General features: G+C 38.8%; 1 protein-coding gene across 4 annotated transcripts in view; it reads left to right on the top strand.

The window, feature by feature from the left end:
- LOC135099789 (clusterin-associated protein 1-like) overlaps window positions 1-21,547 on the top strand; it is a 193,399-nt gene that overhangs the window by 76,905 nt on the left and 94,947 nt on the right. For all 4 annotated transcript variants that reach the window (XR_010268380.1, XM_064002304.1, XM_064002305.1 and 1 more), the window contains one exon: window positions 9,621-9,838. Coding sequence is in view for 3 of the 4 variants with exons in the window: in XM_064002304.1 (XP_063858374.1) it covers window positions 9,621-9,838 (218 nt within the window). In the remaining variant the exon portion in view is untranslated. The remainder of the gene's footprint in view (window positions 1-9,620; window positions 9,839-21,547) is intronic.

Below are 21,547 nucleotides of genomic sequence, written 5' to 3'. Positions count from 1 at the left end.
TTTCTTAACATCTCTTCTGCAAGCATCTTTTTTCAGTTTTCTGTTGTGTCCCCACAAGACTCTTGTATCCCATGTCACCAAGTCCTCCCTATCCAACATTTCCATTCCAGTCATCACTCTGTACAGTGTGATCAAATCATCTCCTCTGCTCTAATGTTATAAGTCACAATTTTGACAATCTTCTGTGAAAAGTGCAGGGTGGTATCATCAGCGTAGTAGTGGATAGGGCAAGAAGTTTGGTTTAAAAGATCATTGATGAATGATAGGAAGAGAGTGGGTGACAGCACAAAACCCTGAGGAACACCACTGTTAATAGATTTAAGAGAAGAACAGTGACTGTCTACCACAGCAGCAGTAGAATGGTCAGGAAGGAAATTTGAGGTGAAGTTGCAGAGAGAAGGATAGAAACCGTAGGAGGGTAGTTTGGAAATCAAATCTTTGTGCCAGACCTTAACAAAAGCTTTTGATATGTCCAAGGCAAAAGCAAAAGTTTCACCAAAATCTCTAAAAGATGACCAAGACTCAGTAAGGAAAGCCAGAAGATCACCAGTAGAGCAGTCTTGACGGAACCCATACTGGCAATCAGATATAAGGTTGTAAAGTGATAGATGTTTAAGAATCTTCCTGTTGAGGATAGATTCAAAAACTTTAGAGAATCAGAATATTAAAGCAATAGTTTGAGTGAATAGAATAGTCACCCTTTTTAAGAGCAGGCTGAATGTAGGCAAACTTCCAACAAGAAGGAAAGGTAGATATTGACAGACATAGTTGAAAGAGTTTGACTAGGCAAGGTGCAAGCATGGAGGCACTGTTTCAGAGAACAATAGGAGGGACCCCATCAGGTCCCTAAGCCTTCTAAGGGTTTAGGCCATTGAGGGCATGGAAAACATCTTTGCGAAGAATTTTAATAGGTAGCATGAAGTAGTCAGAGGGTGGAGGAGAGGGAGGAACAAGCCCTGAATCATCTGAGGCAAAGTTTTTAGCAATGGTCTGAGTGAAGAGTTCAGCTTTAGAGATAGATGTGATAGCAATGGTGCCATCTGGTTAAAATAAAGGAGGGAAAGAAGAAGAAGCAAAGTTTTTGGAGATGTTTTTGGCTAGATGTCAGAAATCTCAAGGGGAGTTAGATCTTGAAAGGTTTTGACACTTTCTATTAATGAAGGAGTTTTTTGCTAGTTGGAGAACAGACTTGGCATGGTTCTGGGCAGAAGGCTCAAGTACCTTTTGTGGGCCACCTCTCTATCATGTATAGCATGAGAACAGGCTGTGTTAAACCAAGGTTTGGAAGGTTTAGGTCGAGAAAAAGAGTGAGGAATGTATGCCTCTGTTATGTGCTTGGCACACAGAGATGTGTTTCTGTCTCGGAAGCAGTAGTCATTCCAAGGAAAAACAGCAAAATACCTCAGGTCCTGCAAACTAGCAGAGGCAAAACGGCAGAAGCATCTCCACTTAGGGGGATCCTGAGGAGGGATTGGGGTGATAGAACAAGATGCAGATATGACATTGTGATTGGAGGAGCCCAATGGAGAAGATAGGTAATAGCATAAGCAGAAGGATTAGAGGTTAGGAAAAGGTCAAGAATGTTGGGTGTATCTCCAAGATGGTCAGGAAAATGAGTAGGGTGTTGCAGCAGTTGCTTTAGGTCATGGAGGATAGCAAAGTTGAAGGCTAGTTCACCAGTATGGTCAGTGAAGGGAAAGGAAACCCAAAGGTGGTGGTGAACATTGAAGTGTCCAAGAGCAGAGATCTCTGCAAAAGGGAAGAGAATCAGAATGTGCTCCACTTTGGAAGTTAAGTAGTCAAAGAATTTCTTATAGTCAGAGGAATTAGGTAAGAGGTATACAGCACAGATAAATTTAGTTTGAGAGTGACTCTGTAGTTGTAACCAGATGGTGGAAAACTCAGAAGATTCAAGAGTGTGGGTACGTGTTTATGTGCATCATTGCTCACATAAACGCAACATCCACTGTTGGATTGAAAATGAGGATAGAGAAAGTAGTAGAGAATGGAAAAGGTGCTAATGCCTGTGTTTCAGTGAGGGAAAGAAGATGAGATGTAGTAGACAAGAGTTGGTGTTCCATAGGTTGAAAATCAGATATAAGACTGTGAATGTTGCAGAATTTAATGAAGAAATAGTTGAGGTGGGGTGTCAAGACACTTAGGGACGATACCAGAAGAGCAGTCCGACCTGGGGACATTTGTGGTCCCCTCCCCAGATGGGGACTCCAAGGCTGGTGTAGGAGTCACCATGATAATTTTGAATTTTGAGTGAAAGGTGTGTGTGTAATTAGGTGTTTGTAATTTTGTGTGAAGGAAGAGAGTTGTCTTTAGAGGGCAGGCTGTGACTGTCCCCTTGTATTGTGAGACACAAAGAGAAATGTTCAGTGAGGTCATTGCTGGGTTTAATGATAAGTTCACAGCACCCTCTGATCTAGTGCTTTAGACCTCACTGGGAGTAATTATCATTTCGGCAGATGCCTACTGCCTCCTCCTATGATACTGCTTCCTTCCATATATATATATATATATATATATATATATATATATATATATATATATATATATATATATATATATATATATATATATATATATATATATATATATATATATATATATATATATATTGCTGCTGTGATAGATGGTCATTTTTATCCTAAATCTATTAACAGTGGTGTTCCCCAGGTTTTGTACTGTCACCCACTCTTCCTATTATTCATTAATGATCTAAACCAAACCTCTTGTCCTCTCTACTCTTACACTGATGATACCAGCCTGCACTTTTCCACACCTTTTCAATGCCCAACCCTTCAGAAAGGAAACAGTTCATGCAGGGAAGCCACATAATGCTTGACTTCTGTTCTCTCTGAAACTTAGTATTGTTCGATGCCTCAAAAACTCAACTCCCCCATCTATCAACTTGACACAATCTTCTTTCATTAACACTTAACTAGTCCCCTCTTCTACAATGAACATCCTCAGTCTGTCCTTATAATCTAAACCGGAATCTTTACTTCTCATCTCTAGCTAAAACAGCTTCTATGGATGAAGTTAGATGTTCTGAGTCGTCTCTGGCAGTCTTTCTCATCTCTTCAACTACTAACTCTGTACAGCAGCCTTATCTATCTATGTATGGAGTATGCTTCACATGTATAGGGGGATTCCACTCATACCATTCTTGTAGACAGGATGGAATCGAAAGCTTGTGAACTCCTTTTCTCTAAGGCCTGGTTTACACTACTCTGTTTTTATGGATTCCATTTCTGTACACTGTTCAACATTGTCACCACTGTTTCTGTTTGAGCAACTGTAGTGGAAACTGGGCTACACTTTGCCTCTGCTTGAATGGATGCCATAGAGCAGAAGAGATGAATTGAGTTTAACTTTGTATGGAGAGACAGGCAGTGTTGTACGTGCTGATATTTTTAATGTTCTACGTATGATACTCAAGTACATAATAAAGCATTATTAAATTACTACTTTGTAATGTAATAATGCTATATTGTAAATTAAACATTTTTACACTTCGTGGAAAAAGAGGAGTGACTGAGGTCCCAGCTAGAGATGTGGCAGCACTGCAAACCATGTAAACACAACCACATGGGTGCACTGGACATGTGTCAGCCCAACAAACTGTAGAAACACAACAAGTCTCATTCAGCAGCTATGGTAATGACAATGTATTAATAACTGACAACCAGACAACCAGAAAATACTAGTACAGTAAAATCCCTCTCATCCGGCATTCGAGTATCCGGCAGCTTCAAGTATCCGGCACATTTTTCCCCGAGCCTTAAAATCAATAAAAAATCAATGTGTACTCAGAAAATCGATTAAAATTCCTGCGCGAGGCATACTTTGTCCCCTCGCCACCAGAGCGCACTGCTTCGCGCCATCCGCGGCCCACTGCACTGTGTTTACTCAGTGACTCAGTCCCGCGTGTGCACTGTTTATCGCCTGACGCCTTCATCATGCCTAAAGTTGTAGAAAAGAGGAAGCGTGTTGTGCTTATACTTAAGCAGCTGATCAGATCAGCTGCTGATTAAGATCAGCTGATCAGATCAGCTGCTGATTAAGATCAGCTGATCTTTGTTATGGTAAGATGCATGAGTGTAGGGTGGTGATTGTGGACATAATTTCACTTCTATTCAAGTATCCGGCATGTCGGCGGTCCCATTGATGCCGGATAAGAGGGATTTTACTGTATAACCTCCCTCTCCTCCACACTGTGCATTGATACAGCAGACTCTAATACTGTCCACACCGTGCCTTGCAGGATTCACTAGCATGTAATTACTTATATTTTTTTACTGTGCAATAAATGACTCTTCTCCTCCTCACTGGCCCCTCTTTGTCAGCTGCGAGCAACAAGGTGGCAAGAAGTATACAATTTCTTTGTCAAAGATGTCTCTTTTCTGCACTGCCATGTTGACATACATGGATACGGAGATGGCGGTGAACTCTTCTGTTCAATATGGACTCTGTTTTTTCTGACGCCATTGTTGGACGGTGAATGGAGACGGAATGCGTAAAAATGGACTAGTGTGAACCAGGCCTAACTGACTGTCTTCAGCCTCTCTCTCTCTCTCATCACTGCAATGTTGCATTTTTGCTATTTTCTACCACTATTTTCATGCTAACTGCTCCTTTGATCTTGCTAACCACATGCCTTCCCTCCTCCCACAGCCTCACTGCACAAGGCTTTCTTCTTTCTCTCACCCCTATTCTGTCCACCTCTCTAATGCAAGACTTAACCAGTATTCTCAATCATTCATCCATTTCTCTGGTAAACTCTAGAACTCCCATCCTGTTTTTGTATTTCCTCCTTCCTGTGATTTGAACTCTTTCAGGAGGGAGGTTTCAAGACGTTTATCCTTTCATTTTTGATGATTGATTTTGACCTATTCAGGCCTTTTTTTTTTTTTTTTTTCAATTATAATTTTGTTGTCCTTGGCCGTTGCCCCTTCTACATAAAAAAAAAAGTATATATATATATATTTACACACACACACACACACACACACATATATATATATATATATATATATATATATATATATATATATATATATATATATATATATATATATATATATGTAAATTTTGAGTTACAGAAGACGTGAGCAGGAATACACTGGAGTTTCTTTTTTCATTTATTACTTGCGCAGCATTTTACCTTTTCAGAAGGCATCTGCAGGCTAAATGACATAGATAAAATTGATAAACTAATCCAAAGACTTGATATATTGGAGAATCTAACACACAGAATCAGTGAACATAAAGGCAATTCAATACATACACAGAAACAGCTCCTCCCCAATTCTCAGCAATAAGAACACATTTATGCGGACTTGATCATCCCCTTACTGAGAAGAACTTCAAAATATTACAAAAAACTGATACACATACAGACATTAAAATATTAGAAACTATTTACATTAAATACTCAAAACCTGAATTAAACAACCAATTATCATCATCTCAGCCATACATTTTATAAACTCTGCTCGGAGCTTCAGGTTCTGGATCAGCAATCAATCTGACTTCCATGCCTCCCCACCAAGAGCACAATAGGTCTGTTTTACTACACTATACCATTATTTTTTTCCATTTTTTTTGCCTAACTCAGTGCCTGCTAATATGTTTTACCTTATATCTTTATTGTCTATAAATTGTTCTGTTTTTTTTCATTACAATCCCAGTGTTTTGCCTCATCCTATATGCGTCTATTTTGTTTTACACATGTTACTGTACCCCTTATGGGCTAGTGCCTTGTATCTTTTTTATGTTGCATATGTATTTTAAATTAGTTTATTAATTTTATCCATGTCTTTTAGCCTGAAGATTTCTTTTGAGGAGATGAAACGTTGTGCAAGTAATGAATAAAGAAACTGGTGTATCCCTGCTCACCTCTTCATGTATATAAATATATATATAGTAAACCCTCAGTATATTGAACTAATTGTGGGTAAGCCACTTATGATAAAGGCAAAAATCTGAAAAAAAACAGCAGTCAGATTTCCCTCTCACACACTGAATTTTGTTTGATATATGAGAGGGAAGTTTGGTATACAAAAATGGACCTCAAATAATATAAATTTTGGTAACTCATGCATTGGATGTAAATTATATAGCATATACTTTATTTTGGTATAAATAACAATTCTTATGGAAAAATGTTTCTACTGTGCTCAAGTAAACAAGAATACATTATAAACAAACAAACAAAATTGCATACATTCTATGCATAAAGACATGCATACATACATACATACATACATACATACATACATACATACATACATACATGCATGCATACATACGAGCACAACCTTTCACTTCAACTGCTGCTGGGATACTGAGGCAGAGGAAGTGTGACTCAAAGTTGCCATGTTGCAGACTGTTTTCCTGCCCACTCCCACCTGAAAAACAGCCCAAAACCCACCTATCCCACCTTCAGGAACTGCTCAAAATGAGTCCAATGTTTTATTAATAGTGAATAAGTTATGTCACCAAGGCAGAAAATAGAGAAGTACTGTATTTGATGGCTTATAAGATGCATCTCAGTTCGGGCAGGCATTGAAAAAAAAAAAAAAAAAAAAAGATAAATAAGTGGGTTTAAATTCTGAATATGAAATGAAGGGAGATAAGTGGGTTTAAGCTCTGAATATGAAATGAAGGGTTTCACCTGACATTTGAAGCCCTCTCATATGTATTCAGATCCTTATTAGATCCCAATATTTCACATTTTAAAAACCTTAATATTTGTTAGGACCTACTAACACTGGTCCTTAGACCAATCCTGCTGTAAGATGTAAGCAAATATGGCATAGGCAGTGACAGTGTCAGAGCCCAGAGGGGTAATAAAGTTTGTCTGATGCTCTCTTCACTTATAAAATCTGTTTTGTTAGGTAGTAAGCTATTTTCTAAAAAGCAATAGTTTCCCATTAGCTTTAAGTTTTATTGAGCATGTATGCAAGGTAAGAAAGTTAAAAGATAGGCACAATTACAGTTGTATGAAGGTGTGTCTTACCTCAAAGAATAATGGCACCATGCTAAAAGAATGCCGTGAATCTTGCACATGTCGTGAGGTTTGATGAGAACCTGATCGGGAGTTGGTTTTGGTACATGCAACATCAGTGTCGTCACTTAATTTCTTCCTGACTGATGTTATTTTATGTGAAGTACTGGAAAGTACAACTTGTTATACTTTGTTACTTTGCAAAAAAGAGTTGTTTTTGTGGTGTAGAAGCAATCAGCACTTTGTTTACGTGTGTGAAGATATTTGGGGTTTGATTTTAAGGCCACTGTTGCCATAGACTTACCACTAGGCACTGCCCCAAAGCTGAACCTTGGCCTTATAAGATGCAGGCTCATTTTCTGAAACTTCTTTTGGAAAAAAGGTGTCTTATAAGCCATCAAATATGGTACTTTATTTAAATATAAATGATACATATATACAGTGAAACCTTGGTTCTCGAACTTAATTCATTCTTGAATGCTGTTCTAAATCCGAAATGTTTGAAAACCAAAGCTATTTTTCCCATAGAAATCAATGTAAAAATGGATTAATCGGTTCCCAGACACCTGTCTGCCCTGTCTTAGCTTCTTATGACAGATGCTCCCACTAAGATGGCTGCTTCACAGCATCTTCAGCTCAGATGTTATTTTTCCAGAAAGGATGTACTGAATGAACTTAATGACATGGAACTCATCAGAAGATACTGTTTAGACCTTGTAGGTATTCTCCTTGTCATTGATCTAGTGAGGGAAGCCTTACAGAGGGACATGGAGCAGTTGTGCAGTAGTGATGGTGGTGGGGGTCATCAAGAGAGCCACCTTCAGGATTACTCCTGAGTGCTGAAAACTGTTTACACTGAGGGTCTTCAGCAGGATCACATTTACCCTATTTCAAAGACTGGATTACTCTCTTACATTCTGTGTCTCTCCTCTAAATATGCAAAAACTAAGGAAATATTTATGGAAACTATAAATTAGTAATAAACAGCAGCTTTTGCTCTGTCTCTTAATATTTGAAATCAGATAACTTTGAGAACTGAATTATGGGACAACAACTGAAGCAATTATGAGTTCAAAATTTTGTTCATAATCCGATTTGTTAAAAAAGGAGGTGTTTGGTAACTGGGGTTCTAGAACCAATTTCCAATATATATATATATATATATATATATATATATATATATATATATATATATATATATATATATATATATATATATATATATATATATATATATATATATATATATATATATATATATATATATATATATATATATATATACACATAAGTCTACATAAAACAGCCCAATTGGGTGGGAAAGCAGCCCACCTGGCAATCCAGTGTGTGTGTGGGTGCAGTGTGCACTCACTACCACCACCACCACCACTACCACCCACACTCTCCCTCCCTCCCTCCCTTTCTCCCATCCTCACTCCCTTCCCCACCACCACTACTGCTGACTGAATATTCTGCCTCATTTACCAACCTTTGTTCAATAAATCAGATAGATGATTGGTAGGCCATATTATGTTTGATAAATGTGAAATTTGCCATAATGGGATTTGATATAATGAGGGTTTATTGTATATATATATATATATATATATATATATATATATATATATATATATATATATATATATATATATATATATATATATATATATATATATATATATGAGGTGAAGAGGGATACACCAGATTTCCTTCTTCATTTATTGCAAAGTTTTACCTTCACAGAAGGTATCATCATGCTAAAAATATAAAAGCAATGAGTATATCTCACAGAGAAACATAAAAAAAAAATATAAAACAATATGATATTTCATAAGACACAGCAGTGTGAGTCACAAATGACCAAGGGAGACAGATAAAAAATTACTGGAGTGAACAAAAAAAACAATACAAGTAAGAAAAGAAATAAAAGAAAAGGACAAAACACAAACAACAGTGATATATTTTGAAAATAAAAGCCTATTGAAGAACAATAATATTGAGCTGGACAATAGAAAGTATAAAATAAGGATGTAGTGTTGCCAAAAAATTAACCTTGTGTGTTAACACTGGTGGAGTGGTGAGGATTGATAAAGGATGGCAGTGTGTGTGTTAGATTGGTTATGATCTTGGAACCCAAAGTTCCAAAACAGAGTTTATGAAAGAAAGTGCTGATGATAATTGGTTATTTAATTCAGGTTTCAAGTTTTTAATGAAAATAGCTTCAAATATTTTAATGTCTGTATGTGCATCAGTTTTACTTTTTTCTATGCTCTTTCTTCTTGTTTTCTTATTCTCTCACTCTCATTCCTTGATGGTTCATATTCTCTATATTTCTGAGTTGATCTTTCCATCCTCTTCCATGCTTCATATCCTTAGTCTGTGTGGATGAAGGTATTCTGTGCATTTTAGGAAAATCTCTATCCATTCTATCCTATCTACTTAGGAAAATGTCTATCCAACCTGATGATTCTCTCTCTCTCTCTCTCTCTCTCTCTCTCTCTCTCTCTCTCTCTCTCTCTCTCTCTCTCTCTCTCTCTCTCTCTCTCTCTCTCTCTCTCTCTCTCTCTCACCAATAACTACACCAGGTGTGATTTTTCAGGAGACACGTACAACCATCATTAACAGGCAGCTGGAGTTGACAGAAGTTGAGTTAGGGATGCGGGAGGCCATACAAGCATGTGACGATGAGGTGAAGCGCAACCAGGTATCCATTGAGAATGTAGACTCTGACCAAGCCAGCCTACAGGCCAAGATTGAGAAAAAGAAGACAGGACTTGATCGAGGACAGAAACGACTACTCACTTTGAAGAAAGTCAGGTGTGTGTGAGGATTATATATTGCATGTATACTTTTTGTTTCACCAATCTGTGATTATTAATGGGAGCATGTAACAGTGCACTTTATTAAAAAGCTTTCAACCTGTTGAAAAGTTCACTAAATTGAAAACATGATAACACAGATTATCTCCCAAAATATCTATGCAATTCTCTAAATCTATGGTAACATATAAGTTAATGCACATATAAAACCTATACAACATATAAAAGAATCCATTCACAACACTGCCAGTCCCTGGACACATGGAGCATGAAGTCACATCAGATGAGCACAGATGCAGCTTGAATTGTCACCATTAACTATTCCTGTAAGCAACCACCCAAATAACACACAAACAAGCATACCACAAATTTAGATGAATGCATACCTTGCCTTCATATAACACAACTCATCAGCATAATTCATAGACAGGCACAAAATTGATAGTTATATAACACATGCTTATAACACATTATATGGACAATATAAGTTTTCTTACCTTTATAATAACAAAGATTGTAAAGCAGATGGCAGCTCCAATTCACAGAACCTGGAGTTTTACCTCCATGCTGGAAGGCAGCTGCTTTGCTATTGACCCTAGTTAGGTATGTCGCATGTAAGTCAACTCACATGATGAGTTTTTATATGCAAAACATAAAAAAATAAAGCAAATGTTTCACATAAAACCAGCATTACTTGTAGCTTAGGCTCTGTCCAGTATGTAAATCATGTCCACAGCACAAAAAAATGACACCAACATGCAACCTTAAAATTTAATGCACCACTGCCCCTGGGTGCTGTGGCCATCTTGACCACACATGATCACTCCACTGTTTGTGCTGTGACAGAAATATTAACGTGTTGCCATTCACCTCTCCGATTTTGTCCTTTTTTGGTCTCTGTGTTCACCCTTACATCGTCATGGGTGCTCTGGCTCCTTCGGCCTCTTCTGATGTTCCAGGAGAGGGCTTTTCCCCACACAAGACTTCAGATCATGGCCAGGAAGTGGTTGGATCTCACCCATTCCACCCTTCTGATTTCAATGTGAGCATGAGTAGTGATCATGCCAGCTGCAGATGCTTTTTCAACTGCCTCAGGTTTATTCCTAGTGTTGTCCATGACCCTCATAATGTATGTATCAGTTACCTTTCTTGTTTTTTTACTCTGTGGATTTGTTCTGTAATGAATGCCTAGATTGATCCCAGGAATTCATGACCAAGGTGTTCAGCCACCAAAGGAAGTTGCAGGCCAAGAGAAAGTGCAGAGTTCACTGCTTCTCTTCACTGGGCTTTTCAACACTTTCCCTTCCACCTCAGGAGCCTCAACCTTCATCTTTGGTGTGAGAAAATGGGATTGATTTTCCAGGGTTTGCTACCCCTTTTATTATTAGCCTGGGAGATTCAGCCTCACAGGTTTCTGCTGACATTCCTCATTCTGTTTGCCTGATTGCTATGGCTTCCTCCTTTTCGCCTGCTCAGTGCTGGGTTTTGTTGGATTTCTTCTCCTCTTTGTTTACTCAGTCATGGAGCAATGTGGCTCATAATTTGCATTTTTCTTCTAGCTCCCCCCATTTCTCAGCCTACATGGCCTAGAGTCCAGTACCAACCCAGTCCTGGTCATGGCAACATGGCGGGCTTAAAGTTGCTCCAAGGTGATGTACTAGAGGGTGGGCCTGACTAGGAAATGGGAGAAGTGGCCAAGGTCAATGTAAGTTTAGGAGAAAGTGACCAGATCCCAGCCCCTGCCACCGCCACATCCAGGCATCTCATTAACGATGTCGCATGGCAGTGCAAATGGTTGTGTCCTGTGTTGGTGGGTCTGGTTTTTCACACCAAGCCTTGGTCACCAGTCCCCCATGGGATGTACCAGAGACAGAGGACACAACTGGTAGACTATGCTATCTGACTCCATCCCCGGTCTCAGGGCCTAGGGTGAGGCCTGGCTCACAAGTGGCACCAGGACATGAGAAACAGTTGAGCAAATCCAGCCACTGCAGCCATTGGAGTATTAGGATTGAAGTGACGATGGGGCCTATCTCTTGTCCTCGTCCATGGTGCAAGAGGGAACCAGCTACAGTAACCTTTCTTTATGTCATCCTTCTAGCCACAGCTTTTCCACTGCTACTGCACACAGCTTTTTACACTGCTACTGCAGAGGGTGGCCACCCTCTGCAGGTAGCATGCTCTCAGTTGTTGCATAGGGTGTGTGTAACACCAGGGATGAGTGTCCCAGGTGACATGAGTGACATGACAGACTTGCATCCTGAATGACAGGAGCAATAGGAGCAACATGTTTGAAAGGCTGTGATGGAGCAACAGCACGAGCTGTCGCCTGCTGATTTTGGTTGTCTGTCTTTAGTGGCCTTCCCTCTAGTGACATTGCATTGATTGGAAGCCAATGTTTCTTAGAAAAAAAAAATCTTATTTTTGATGGCCACTTCATGGATGCCATTGTTTTATGCACAGGACTTACATCAGTGTAGTTGAGATGAAGCCTGGATCTGGCAAATTGCAACATCTACCACAACAAACATGCCAAAAAAGAAGTCATAGAAAAGTAAAAAACAGAGCAACTGTCTCATTAAACCCCTCCCCACCCAAACACCTGTCAGTTACCATCTAACCTGAAAAGGGTGTAGCCTAGGAAGGTAAGGAGGACAGGACACACAGCACTTACCATCAGATTTCTACTCGCTGCCATTCCATTCATTCCTTTTGTTGGCCCATCTTGCAGGTGCTACCTTTGGGTGTTGCTGTGTGGGTGCCATGTGGAGAGTGACATGTACAGTGTTTGCATTTTCTTTGTGGATTTCTGCATTTTCAAGTCTGTGTGATGTGTGCTCTTTAGACAGCTGTTGCTGTGAGTCTGGCACCTCCCTGTTCTGGTTTTTACCAGTTTGGCCCCCACCACAGTTGCCTGGGCATGCAACTCGAGACACAAGCTGCATCATGCATCCTTTAAGGATCCTGACCCGTGGTCAAAACCATTGGGCTTACCCCCTTTTACCCCCTTGTGGACTCCCAGATCCTGACCCACCTCCCCTCTGGTCTCCCCTTCCACCCACTGCCAAGACAACGTCTCCTCTGTTTCCTGAGCTTCCCTCACTGGATCTGATTTTTCAAAAAACTCTGTTTTTGGTTATCTTAGCTTCTGGCCTGCATGTTTCACAGTTATGTGGCTTGTCTTGTTATCCTTCCTGGACTGTCTTTGCTTCTGATGACATCCAAGTTTTGTTGGCCCCTGTCCCTTCTGGCTTGGTTTCAAGGTGGGGTTCATCATTCTCTGTGTGTTGTCTACTTTTTTGCCAGTATCTTCCAGCTTTTGCTGGTTCTTTTTTGGACCATCTCTGTGTCTGGCCTGACTCTCACTGCCCCTGCTCCATTGTCCACATCAGACAGGTATGGTGTGATGTTATCAACCATGTAGACCCAGGACATTGCCCAAGAAGTCAAGATGTCTGGAAAATGGTAGCTTCTCTGCTTTTTCTTTGTTCCCATTCCTTGGACACAACAGTGGTACCTTGTGATTTGAACCTAATTGGTTCTTTTGTTCAAATTGAGAATGTTCAAATTGGTAATCAATTTATCCCATTCAAATTAATGTAAAAAGATCCATTACAGGTCCCAAAATCCCCCCCATTTTTTTTTCATTTTTATGGGTTTATGTCGTGTCCAAAACATAGAATTGATGAAAATAACCTAAATTATAGAAAAATAAATACAATAAAAGAAAACATGAAGTACTGTTTATTTTGGTATATAAGACAGCACTTGAATCATTCTAAAAAGATTAAAAAAAGTGGTTTGTCATATACAGTAAAATCCCTCTTATCAACCGGACCGCTGACATGCCGGATACTTGAATATTGTCAGATACTTGAATAGAAGTGAAATTATGTCCACAATCACCACCCTACACTCACGCATCTTACCATAACAAAGATCAGCTGATCTTAATCAGCAGCTGATCTGATCAGCTGCTTAAGTGTAAGCACAACACGCTTCCTTTTTTCTACAACTTTAGGCATGATGAAGGCGTCAGGCAATAAACAGTGCACACGCGGGACTGAGTCACCGAGTAAACACAGTGCAGTGGGCCGCGGGTGGCGCGAAGCAGTGCGCTCTGGTGGCGAGGGGACAAAGTATGCCTCGCGCGGGAATTTTAAGCGATTTTATGAGTACACATTGATTTTTTATTGATTTTAAGGCTCGGGGAAAAATGTGCCGGATACTTGAAGCTGCCGGATACTCGAATGCCAGATGAGAAGGATTTTACTGTATGTTGGATACAAAAACAATGACCTTAAATTCTTAAGTAAAGTACCATCATAAATAAACACCAACCTCAAAATGATGAGTCATTCAAAAGTTCTTGGCATCTTCAGTCTTGAAAACAGTTGTTGTAGTAAACAATTTTGATATTGCACTAAAGAGCTTCCTCTCTCTCTCTCTCTCTCTCTCTCTCTCTCTCTCTCTCTCTCTCTCTCTCTCTCTCTCTCTCTCTCTCTCTCTCTCTCTCTCTCGCTCTCTCTCCTCTCTCTCTCTCTCTCTCTCTCTCTCTCCCTCCCTCCCTCCCTCCCTCCCTCCCTCCCTCCCTCCCTCCCCCAATTCCTTGCCCTCCTCCCCCTTCTCTCCTACCCTCCCTCCCTCCATCCTCTCTCTCTCTCTCTCTCTCTCTCTCTCCTCTCTCTCTCTCTCTCCTCTCTCTCTCTCTCTTCTCTCTCTCTCTCTCTCTCTCTCTCTCTCTCTCTCTCTCTCTCTCTCTCTCTCCTCTCTCTCTCTCTCTCTCTCTCTGTGTGTGTGTGAAAGTAAGAACAATCCTGAAAATTGCTAAATAGAATGAGATTGATAGAGAATGAAAATGGAATCATATGACAGTGAGAAAGAGTGAGAAAGGATGAAGCTAAAATGACTGAATGAGGAGGAGAGAGAGCAAGGTATCACTCCCTTGTTCCTTATCTCTGACAGATAAGGGGAGGAAAAGTGACAGGGAGGGAGGTTTGAAATCAGATTAAAAGGGAGAGGAAAAGGGCAATGGGAGGAAGGGGCATATGGGGAAGGAGAGTACATGGGGCAAGGAGAGAGAGAGAGAGAGAGAGAGAGAGAGAGAGAGAGAGAGAGAGAGAGAGAGAGAGAGAGAGAGAGAGAGAGAGAGAGGATGGGTGGGTGGGTGGGATAGATAGAAGGAGGGAAGAAATGGGAAGTGATGGGGGAGAGGGGCAGGGAAGGAAGCAGGAGTGAAGGGTTAGGAGGAGAAGGAAGGGGGGAAGGAGTTTTTGCTAGAGGGACTGACCGAGTGGTGTTGCTTGAATGGGTGTTTGTGTTTGAATTGGAGAACAAAATTTGTTTGCCAACCCTGTTTGAATTGATGAGAGTTGTTTGAATTCACGAGGTATGACTGTACTCACTTAGAAGGCCAGTGGAGCTCAGCTCACACTTTTGTCCATCACTACCTCTCCACTCAAGTCACTGATATGCTCTGTTTTGCAGTGGGCTCAGGCCCTCCTGCCTGACCAATCCTTTGTTTAAGACCTCATAGGTTCGGGGTCCCTCTTTTGTATTCTATGAAACTTCCAGTTTGTTTTCTGGGTTTTGGTCATTTGTAACTAATGCATCAGTGATCCCTTTGTGTGTTGGGCATTAGTAAGGGTTTTCTTGGTTGTGTTGGAGATCATTCTTATGGTTTTCCCCACTGAGTTGGTCTTAATCATTGTTTGCCCTCCTATGGATGCCCTGCTGCTGTTTACGTCACAGCTGTGGATCTTTAGTCTTCTCCTCGTTCAGCGAGTATGTTTCCAGCTTGGTGTTTTCCTAGACTACCTCCACATGGGAAGCAGCATTAGCATCCATGAAGTGGCCACTAAAATGGGGTTTTGAACAGAGTGAAAAATCAATTTTTGGTGCTGCTGAGAGGATGTCAATATTTTGGTCCCTACCATAGTTTCCTTCTTCCCCCCTTCCCCAGTCATATTCAGACCCTCATTATTTGCAAGGGGCTATGTTCCAAAGCCTTCCATGAATAGCAAAAATCCGTGAATATGGGAAACCAACCCTGCAGGGCTGAGCAATACCTATGTTCATAGTTTAAACTATAAAATATATGTATCACACTTATGAAATGCATTTCAAATTCACTTTAACACAATAAAAAAGGCAACTATTATGCATATAGTACATAATATTTTAATAAGAAAAATTACAGTACACTATAAAATGGAAGAGGACTAAACTAATACGTAGTTAACCCTTGATATAACGAACCTTTTAGGTATAATGAATTTTATGTATAATACCCCCTTTAAGGCTGCTGCCTGCCTCTTCCTCCCCCCCCACCTATCTCTCTCTCTCTCTCTCTCTCTCTCTCTCTCTCTCTCTCTCTCTCTCTCTCTCTCTCTCTCTCTCTCTCTCTCTCTCTCTCTCTCTCTCTCTCTCTCTCTCTGTCTCTCTCTTCTTGAGCAGAAGCTTATCATATTTGTTACACAAGATCTTCCTTCTCTGAATCTAAATTGTCTCTCTGTTATGACATCGTTGTCTTTCAGATATTTTACCCATCTGTTCTTGATGATCTTTTTGCAGATCTTTGCTACCACACTTGTCAGTGATACTGATCTATAGTTCAATGGGTCTTCTTTATTACTGGCCTTGTGAATTGGGATAATATTTTGTCCATTTTAGGTACTCTTCCTTCCAACAGGGTGGTGCTGATTATATTGTGTATCATTTTGGCTAGTTGTGGGCTGCACTGCTTTAGAATCCAATTCAACACATCATCAGGTCCCATTACTTTCCTTAAATCCTGCTCTTCCAACATATTTTTTACTTCTGTTAATGGTGCAATCTCTATCAGACCATTCCCATTAGCCATTGCTATCCTTTATTCCCTAAAGTAATTTTCCTTAGTAAATCCTGAGTGGAAGTATCCGTTGAGCACTTCAGTCGTCTCTTTTGGGTCTTTGACCATTTTTTCTCTGATTTTTACTTTGGTAATGTTCTTTACTCTTCAGTTTTTCATTGATAGATCTATAAAACGGTTTTGGTTGGTCTTTACGTTTATCTACAATATTCTTTTCATAATTCTTCTGCTCATCTTTATGTATTTTGACATATTCATTCCTCTTTCTAATGTAATTGGTTCATAAATTATGTCTTATTTTTCTTCTACTTGTTCCATGCTTTTTCTCTCTCCAGTCTATTTATAGAACATCTCTTGTTATACCAATCTTTCTTAAATGTCCAGGAAGGTGGTCCACTTTTCTTCTATGTCACCTGTTTGAAATACTTTGTGTGTATGTTTGTGTGTGTGTGTGTGTGTGTGTGTGTGTGTGTGTGTGTGTGTGTGTGTTTACCTAGATTTACCAAGTTGTGGTTTACTGGAGGGGAGTAATCTCATAGTAACCTGTCCCTTTATCTAGCTAGTTTGGTCTTAAAAGCACTGACAGTTTCGGCACTTACAACATCTTCACTGAGTTCATTCCATTTGTTCACACTTCTGTGAGGAAAACTATACTTCTTGATGTCTCTTCTACAGTTAACTTTCTTCAACTTCTTATTGTGTCCCTTTGTATTTTATACTGAATATGTACTAAAAACTCTCGAGATAATCTGTGTAGACTGTATGTATGGTAGAAAAATTTATACAGTACTTGAGTTTTTAAGGCAGTTACAAGGATAATAGTGACAAATAAGTAAAGGTTAATAAAAGTTTCTAGAAGGCGAGAAAATGTGAAACAAAAAAGTGTAAATGGAGATAATTTTCAAAACATGAGAACCTTCTTCAAAATCAATTTTAAATATAAAAATTGTGAAAACAAAGCCTTTTATACTCATCTTCATATCTTTTTTCTTTACCTGACATGAAAACCAATAGTAACCCATACTATAATGAAATAAGGCAAAAAATGCAAATTTATTGTTCTAACCACAAAAGCAATGTTTTAAGATCAAAATAACTTTTTCTATTTTGTTTAGACAGAAATAACTGGAAAATTATGGTTTGGGGCTATGTAACAAAAGTGAAATTTTGTTACATAGTGTAATCACTCACATGCTTAAATGGGTGTTTTGGTGATAAATTCAGAATAATTTATCACGATAACGATATCAGGTTATTGGTTGTCCAATAACTATTTTTCCTGCATTATTGATTCACCAGTATCACTGATACTTTTGGTTCCAAACTAGCAATGATCAATAGTTTTAGATTTTGGAACATAAGTATGTTGAAGTTTTTAACTTTCAAAATCAGATGTATTTGATTTATGAAAAGACAGGATAAACATTGAATTTGAAGTTTTCTAAGATTTTTCTAAGTTTTCTAAGAAAAGATAAAATTAGAGATTTTGATATATAAGTTTTTAAAAATTTTAAAATATCAGTATAATTATTTGCTAGTATTGTAATTTTGGATTTATTGATTTATTGGTTATTGTTTATCAGGTGATAAATTTATCACCAGTTATCGATTATCAGCTATCGCTGATTAGGTCATCGTTATCGATTTATTGGTTATTGTGGTAATTCTTTCTGTTTTTGCGCCCATGTATGCTTACATGATACTATCACATTTAGGTATAAGGACCTCATTAGACTTGATTGGCAGTCCCTGTAGAAGCTCACTCACAAATCAAACCTCCTTTTTTGTCAGAGAAGGGCATCTGGTTCAAGACAGGAAGTGTTTTGCTTCAAACATATGTTTATGAGACCCATGAGCTATCTGAAATGAAATGAAATAATGATGATGATTATGTACTAGGTCAGTATCATTCATGCATTGTTTCTTTTCATTATTAAAGCAATTATTGCACTGTAAGGTAAAGTTTTACAAGATGTCTTTGACTTGATGATTACTGAGTTAAGGGGGTACACAATACCTCAGGGCATCTACCTAAAGTATTTGGCTAATAAGTCTTGAAACTTTGCAGGTAAATAGATATTTATGTTGCCAATGTTCTATGTGAGAAGGAACGATGTATGTGCATATATACGCATACATGTACATATATGTATAACAGTACAGTGGAACCTCAGTTACTGAATGCCTCCCTTTGGTTTTCAAACAAAATTTTGAACTCATTAATGCTTCAGTTCTGGTATCATAATTCAGTTCTAGAACAAAGTTACTTGATTTCAAATATCAAGACATAGCAAAAGCTGCCATTTATTACAAATTTATAGTTTCTATAAATATCTACTTTGTTTTTATATAATTGGAGGAGAGACACAGAGTGTAAGATAGTAATTCAATCTTTGAGATAAGGTAAATGTGATACCGTTGAAAAGCCTCCATGTATACAAACAATTTGTGGTGCTCAGGGGTAATCCCAATCTCTCCGCGACCCCTAACACCATCACTACTGCACAACTGCATTTTTCCATTAGCTTTTCTCAGCGGCAAGATGTCTGAGTGTTATGATCACCTTCATTTTGGTGGTAAGTGAGTTGCTCCTCTCTGTGTACCTCTGTAAGGCTTCCCTCACTAGATTGATCTAACATTATCTTTTGATGAGTTCTATATCACTAAGTTCATTCATTATATCCTTTCTGAATAAATAATTTGTGAGCTGGAGGTGTTGTGAAGCTGCCATCTTGGCTGTGGGAGTGTCTGCCATAAGCTGCTAACACAGTGTAGACTGGTGTCTGGGAATGGATTAATCCATTTTACATTGATTCCTATGGGGAAAATAGTTTCAGTTTTTAACATTTTGGATTTTTAATTGCATTCAGGAATGGATTAAGTTCAAGAACTGAGGTTCCACTGTATTTTAAATTATGTAATATCATTAATACTTAACCAATTATTTTGATTTTTTGGCTGTGAATAAAAGTTTGATATGCCTGGCACTCTATGCAAAGCATTTTGAAATATTGACTTATACAGTGGAATGGTGGCATGTAAAATCAGGGTTTTCATAATTTTTTCCCATATTACTCCAATCTCATTTAAACTTTCCACAGTATCTATTCTTTGGGTGCTACCTGCTAGTAAAATTAATATCCCCAACTAGTCTTATTAAAATCTGACTGATTTCAAATTTTATTATTAAAAAATTTGAAATTTATTGAACCGAGGCATGAGGATTTTAAAGTTAGAAATGGATGTTCCTCATGAATATATATGATTAGTATATATCTATCATTATCAAAAAGAGGTAAAGTATCATAAAGATCTTAAAAATTTTTCAACTATAAGTACTTGAAAGGAATAAGTACAATCAGTTACACTAACACCACCTTCAGAAAGATAGATTTTTGCAACTTTACTGGTTTGTTTATATAAAATCTCACGCTGGGGGTTCTCAGAGTCCCTAAATCATAGGAAAGAGGCTTATGGGTGTCTTCACATTAGACTCTGGTACACGGTTTTCATCTTTGTCACATCCTGATGTAGTGCACGTAGTGCACTGTGGATGTAGTGAATTTGAGCACTGAAATTCAACTTTCTTACTGAAGATTATGTGTATGAAGTGGTGGAAGAGGGTGTGGAGGTAACTGTAGGTGTTGGAATGATACAAGGAAGAATCCTTGGTATGACATGTCATGAGGGTGAAGAACAATGGGTGGAGAGGCAGCAGTGAAGTGTCATGGCATGGCAGTATGGAGGTGTTTTTCTTCAGTTTTCTCAAATGTTGGTTCTTGGTTTTTGAACAATTCTCTTTCTCTTCTCACCCTTTATGAATATAAGGAAGGAAAACACAAGGGGAATGTAATAAACAGGGTACCAGGAGTCAGAATCAGTAAAAAATACAGAAGCTCAAAAACATGTCTTCTCGCTCTGAAGTTTTGCAGGTGACTGACTTGCGTTCTCCACTCACCAATCCTCTCAGTCTCTCACACAGCCTGTGGGTGATACTGATGTGAGATTTTAGTGAAAATTTACCTTTATTCTTCACTAAATTGCTCCCAACTTGCCATGCCCCCTCCAATGGGATAGGACCTTTGAGTCCTTCAAACCTGTGCCAGGCATTTACATCCTCCACATCAAAGAAAATATTGGATGATAAATGTCTGGAAACCTCCCTCTTGAAGGAATTAAAGTCATAGAAAGGAGGAAGTACTAAAGCAGGCAGGGAGTTCCAGAGTTTCCCAGAAAAGAAGTGAATGATTGAGAATATTGTTAAACTCTTGCATTAGAGAGGTGTATGGAATATGGGTGAGAGAAAGTAGAAATTTTTGTGCAGCGAGGCCATAGACGGAGGGGGAAGCATGCAGTTAATAAGATCAGAAGAGCAGTTAGTGTGAAGATGGTGGTAAAAGATAATAAGAGATGCAACATACAGCAATGAGAGGCTGATGAGAGTCAGTTAGAAGAGAGGAGTTGGTAAGAGGAAAAGCTTTTGATTCCATCCAGTCCAGAAGAGCAGTATAAGTGGAACTCTTCCTGTCTTTGACACATGTCCATTCATGGACTGATAAGGCCCTTGTACAGAGTTAACAGCTGGGGGGATGAGAAAAACTGGCAGGGACAACTCAGTATGCCTAACTTCATAGAAGCTGTTTTAGAAAGAGATGAGATGTGAAGTGTCCTGTTTAGATTATTAATAAAGGACAAGCCAGGGAAGTTCAGTGTAGTAGAAGAAAGTTGAATGTCATTGTAGAAGAGGGGATAGTTATCTGAAAGGTTGTGTCAAGTTGATTGATAGAGGAATTGAGTTTTTGAGGCATTGAACAATATTAAGTTTACTTTGCTCCAATCAGAAATTTTAGAGGTTTC

The sequence above is a fragment of the Scylla paramamosain genome, chromosome 4 (assembly GCF_035594125.1).
Source record: "Scylla paramamosain isolate STU-SP2022 chromosome 4, ASM3559412v1, whole genome shotgun sequence".
NCBI lineage: Eukaryota > Metazoa > Arthropoda > Malacostraca > Decapoda > Portunidae > Scylla > Scylla paramamosain.
Note: the sequence above shows the minus strand (reverse complement) of the source record. Positions and strands in the feature narration are given on the sequence as shown.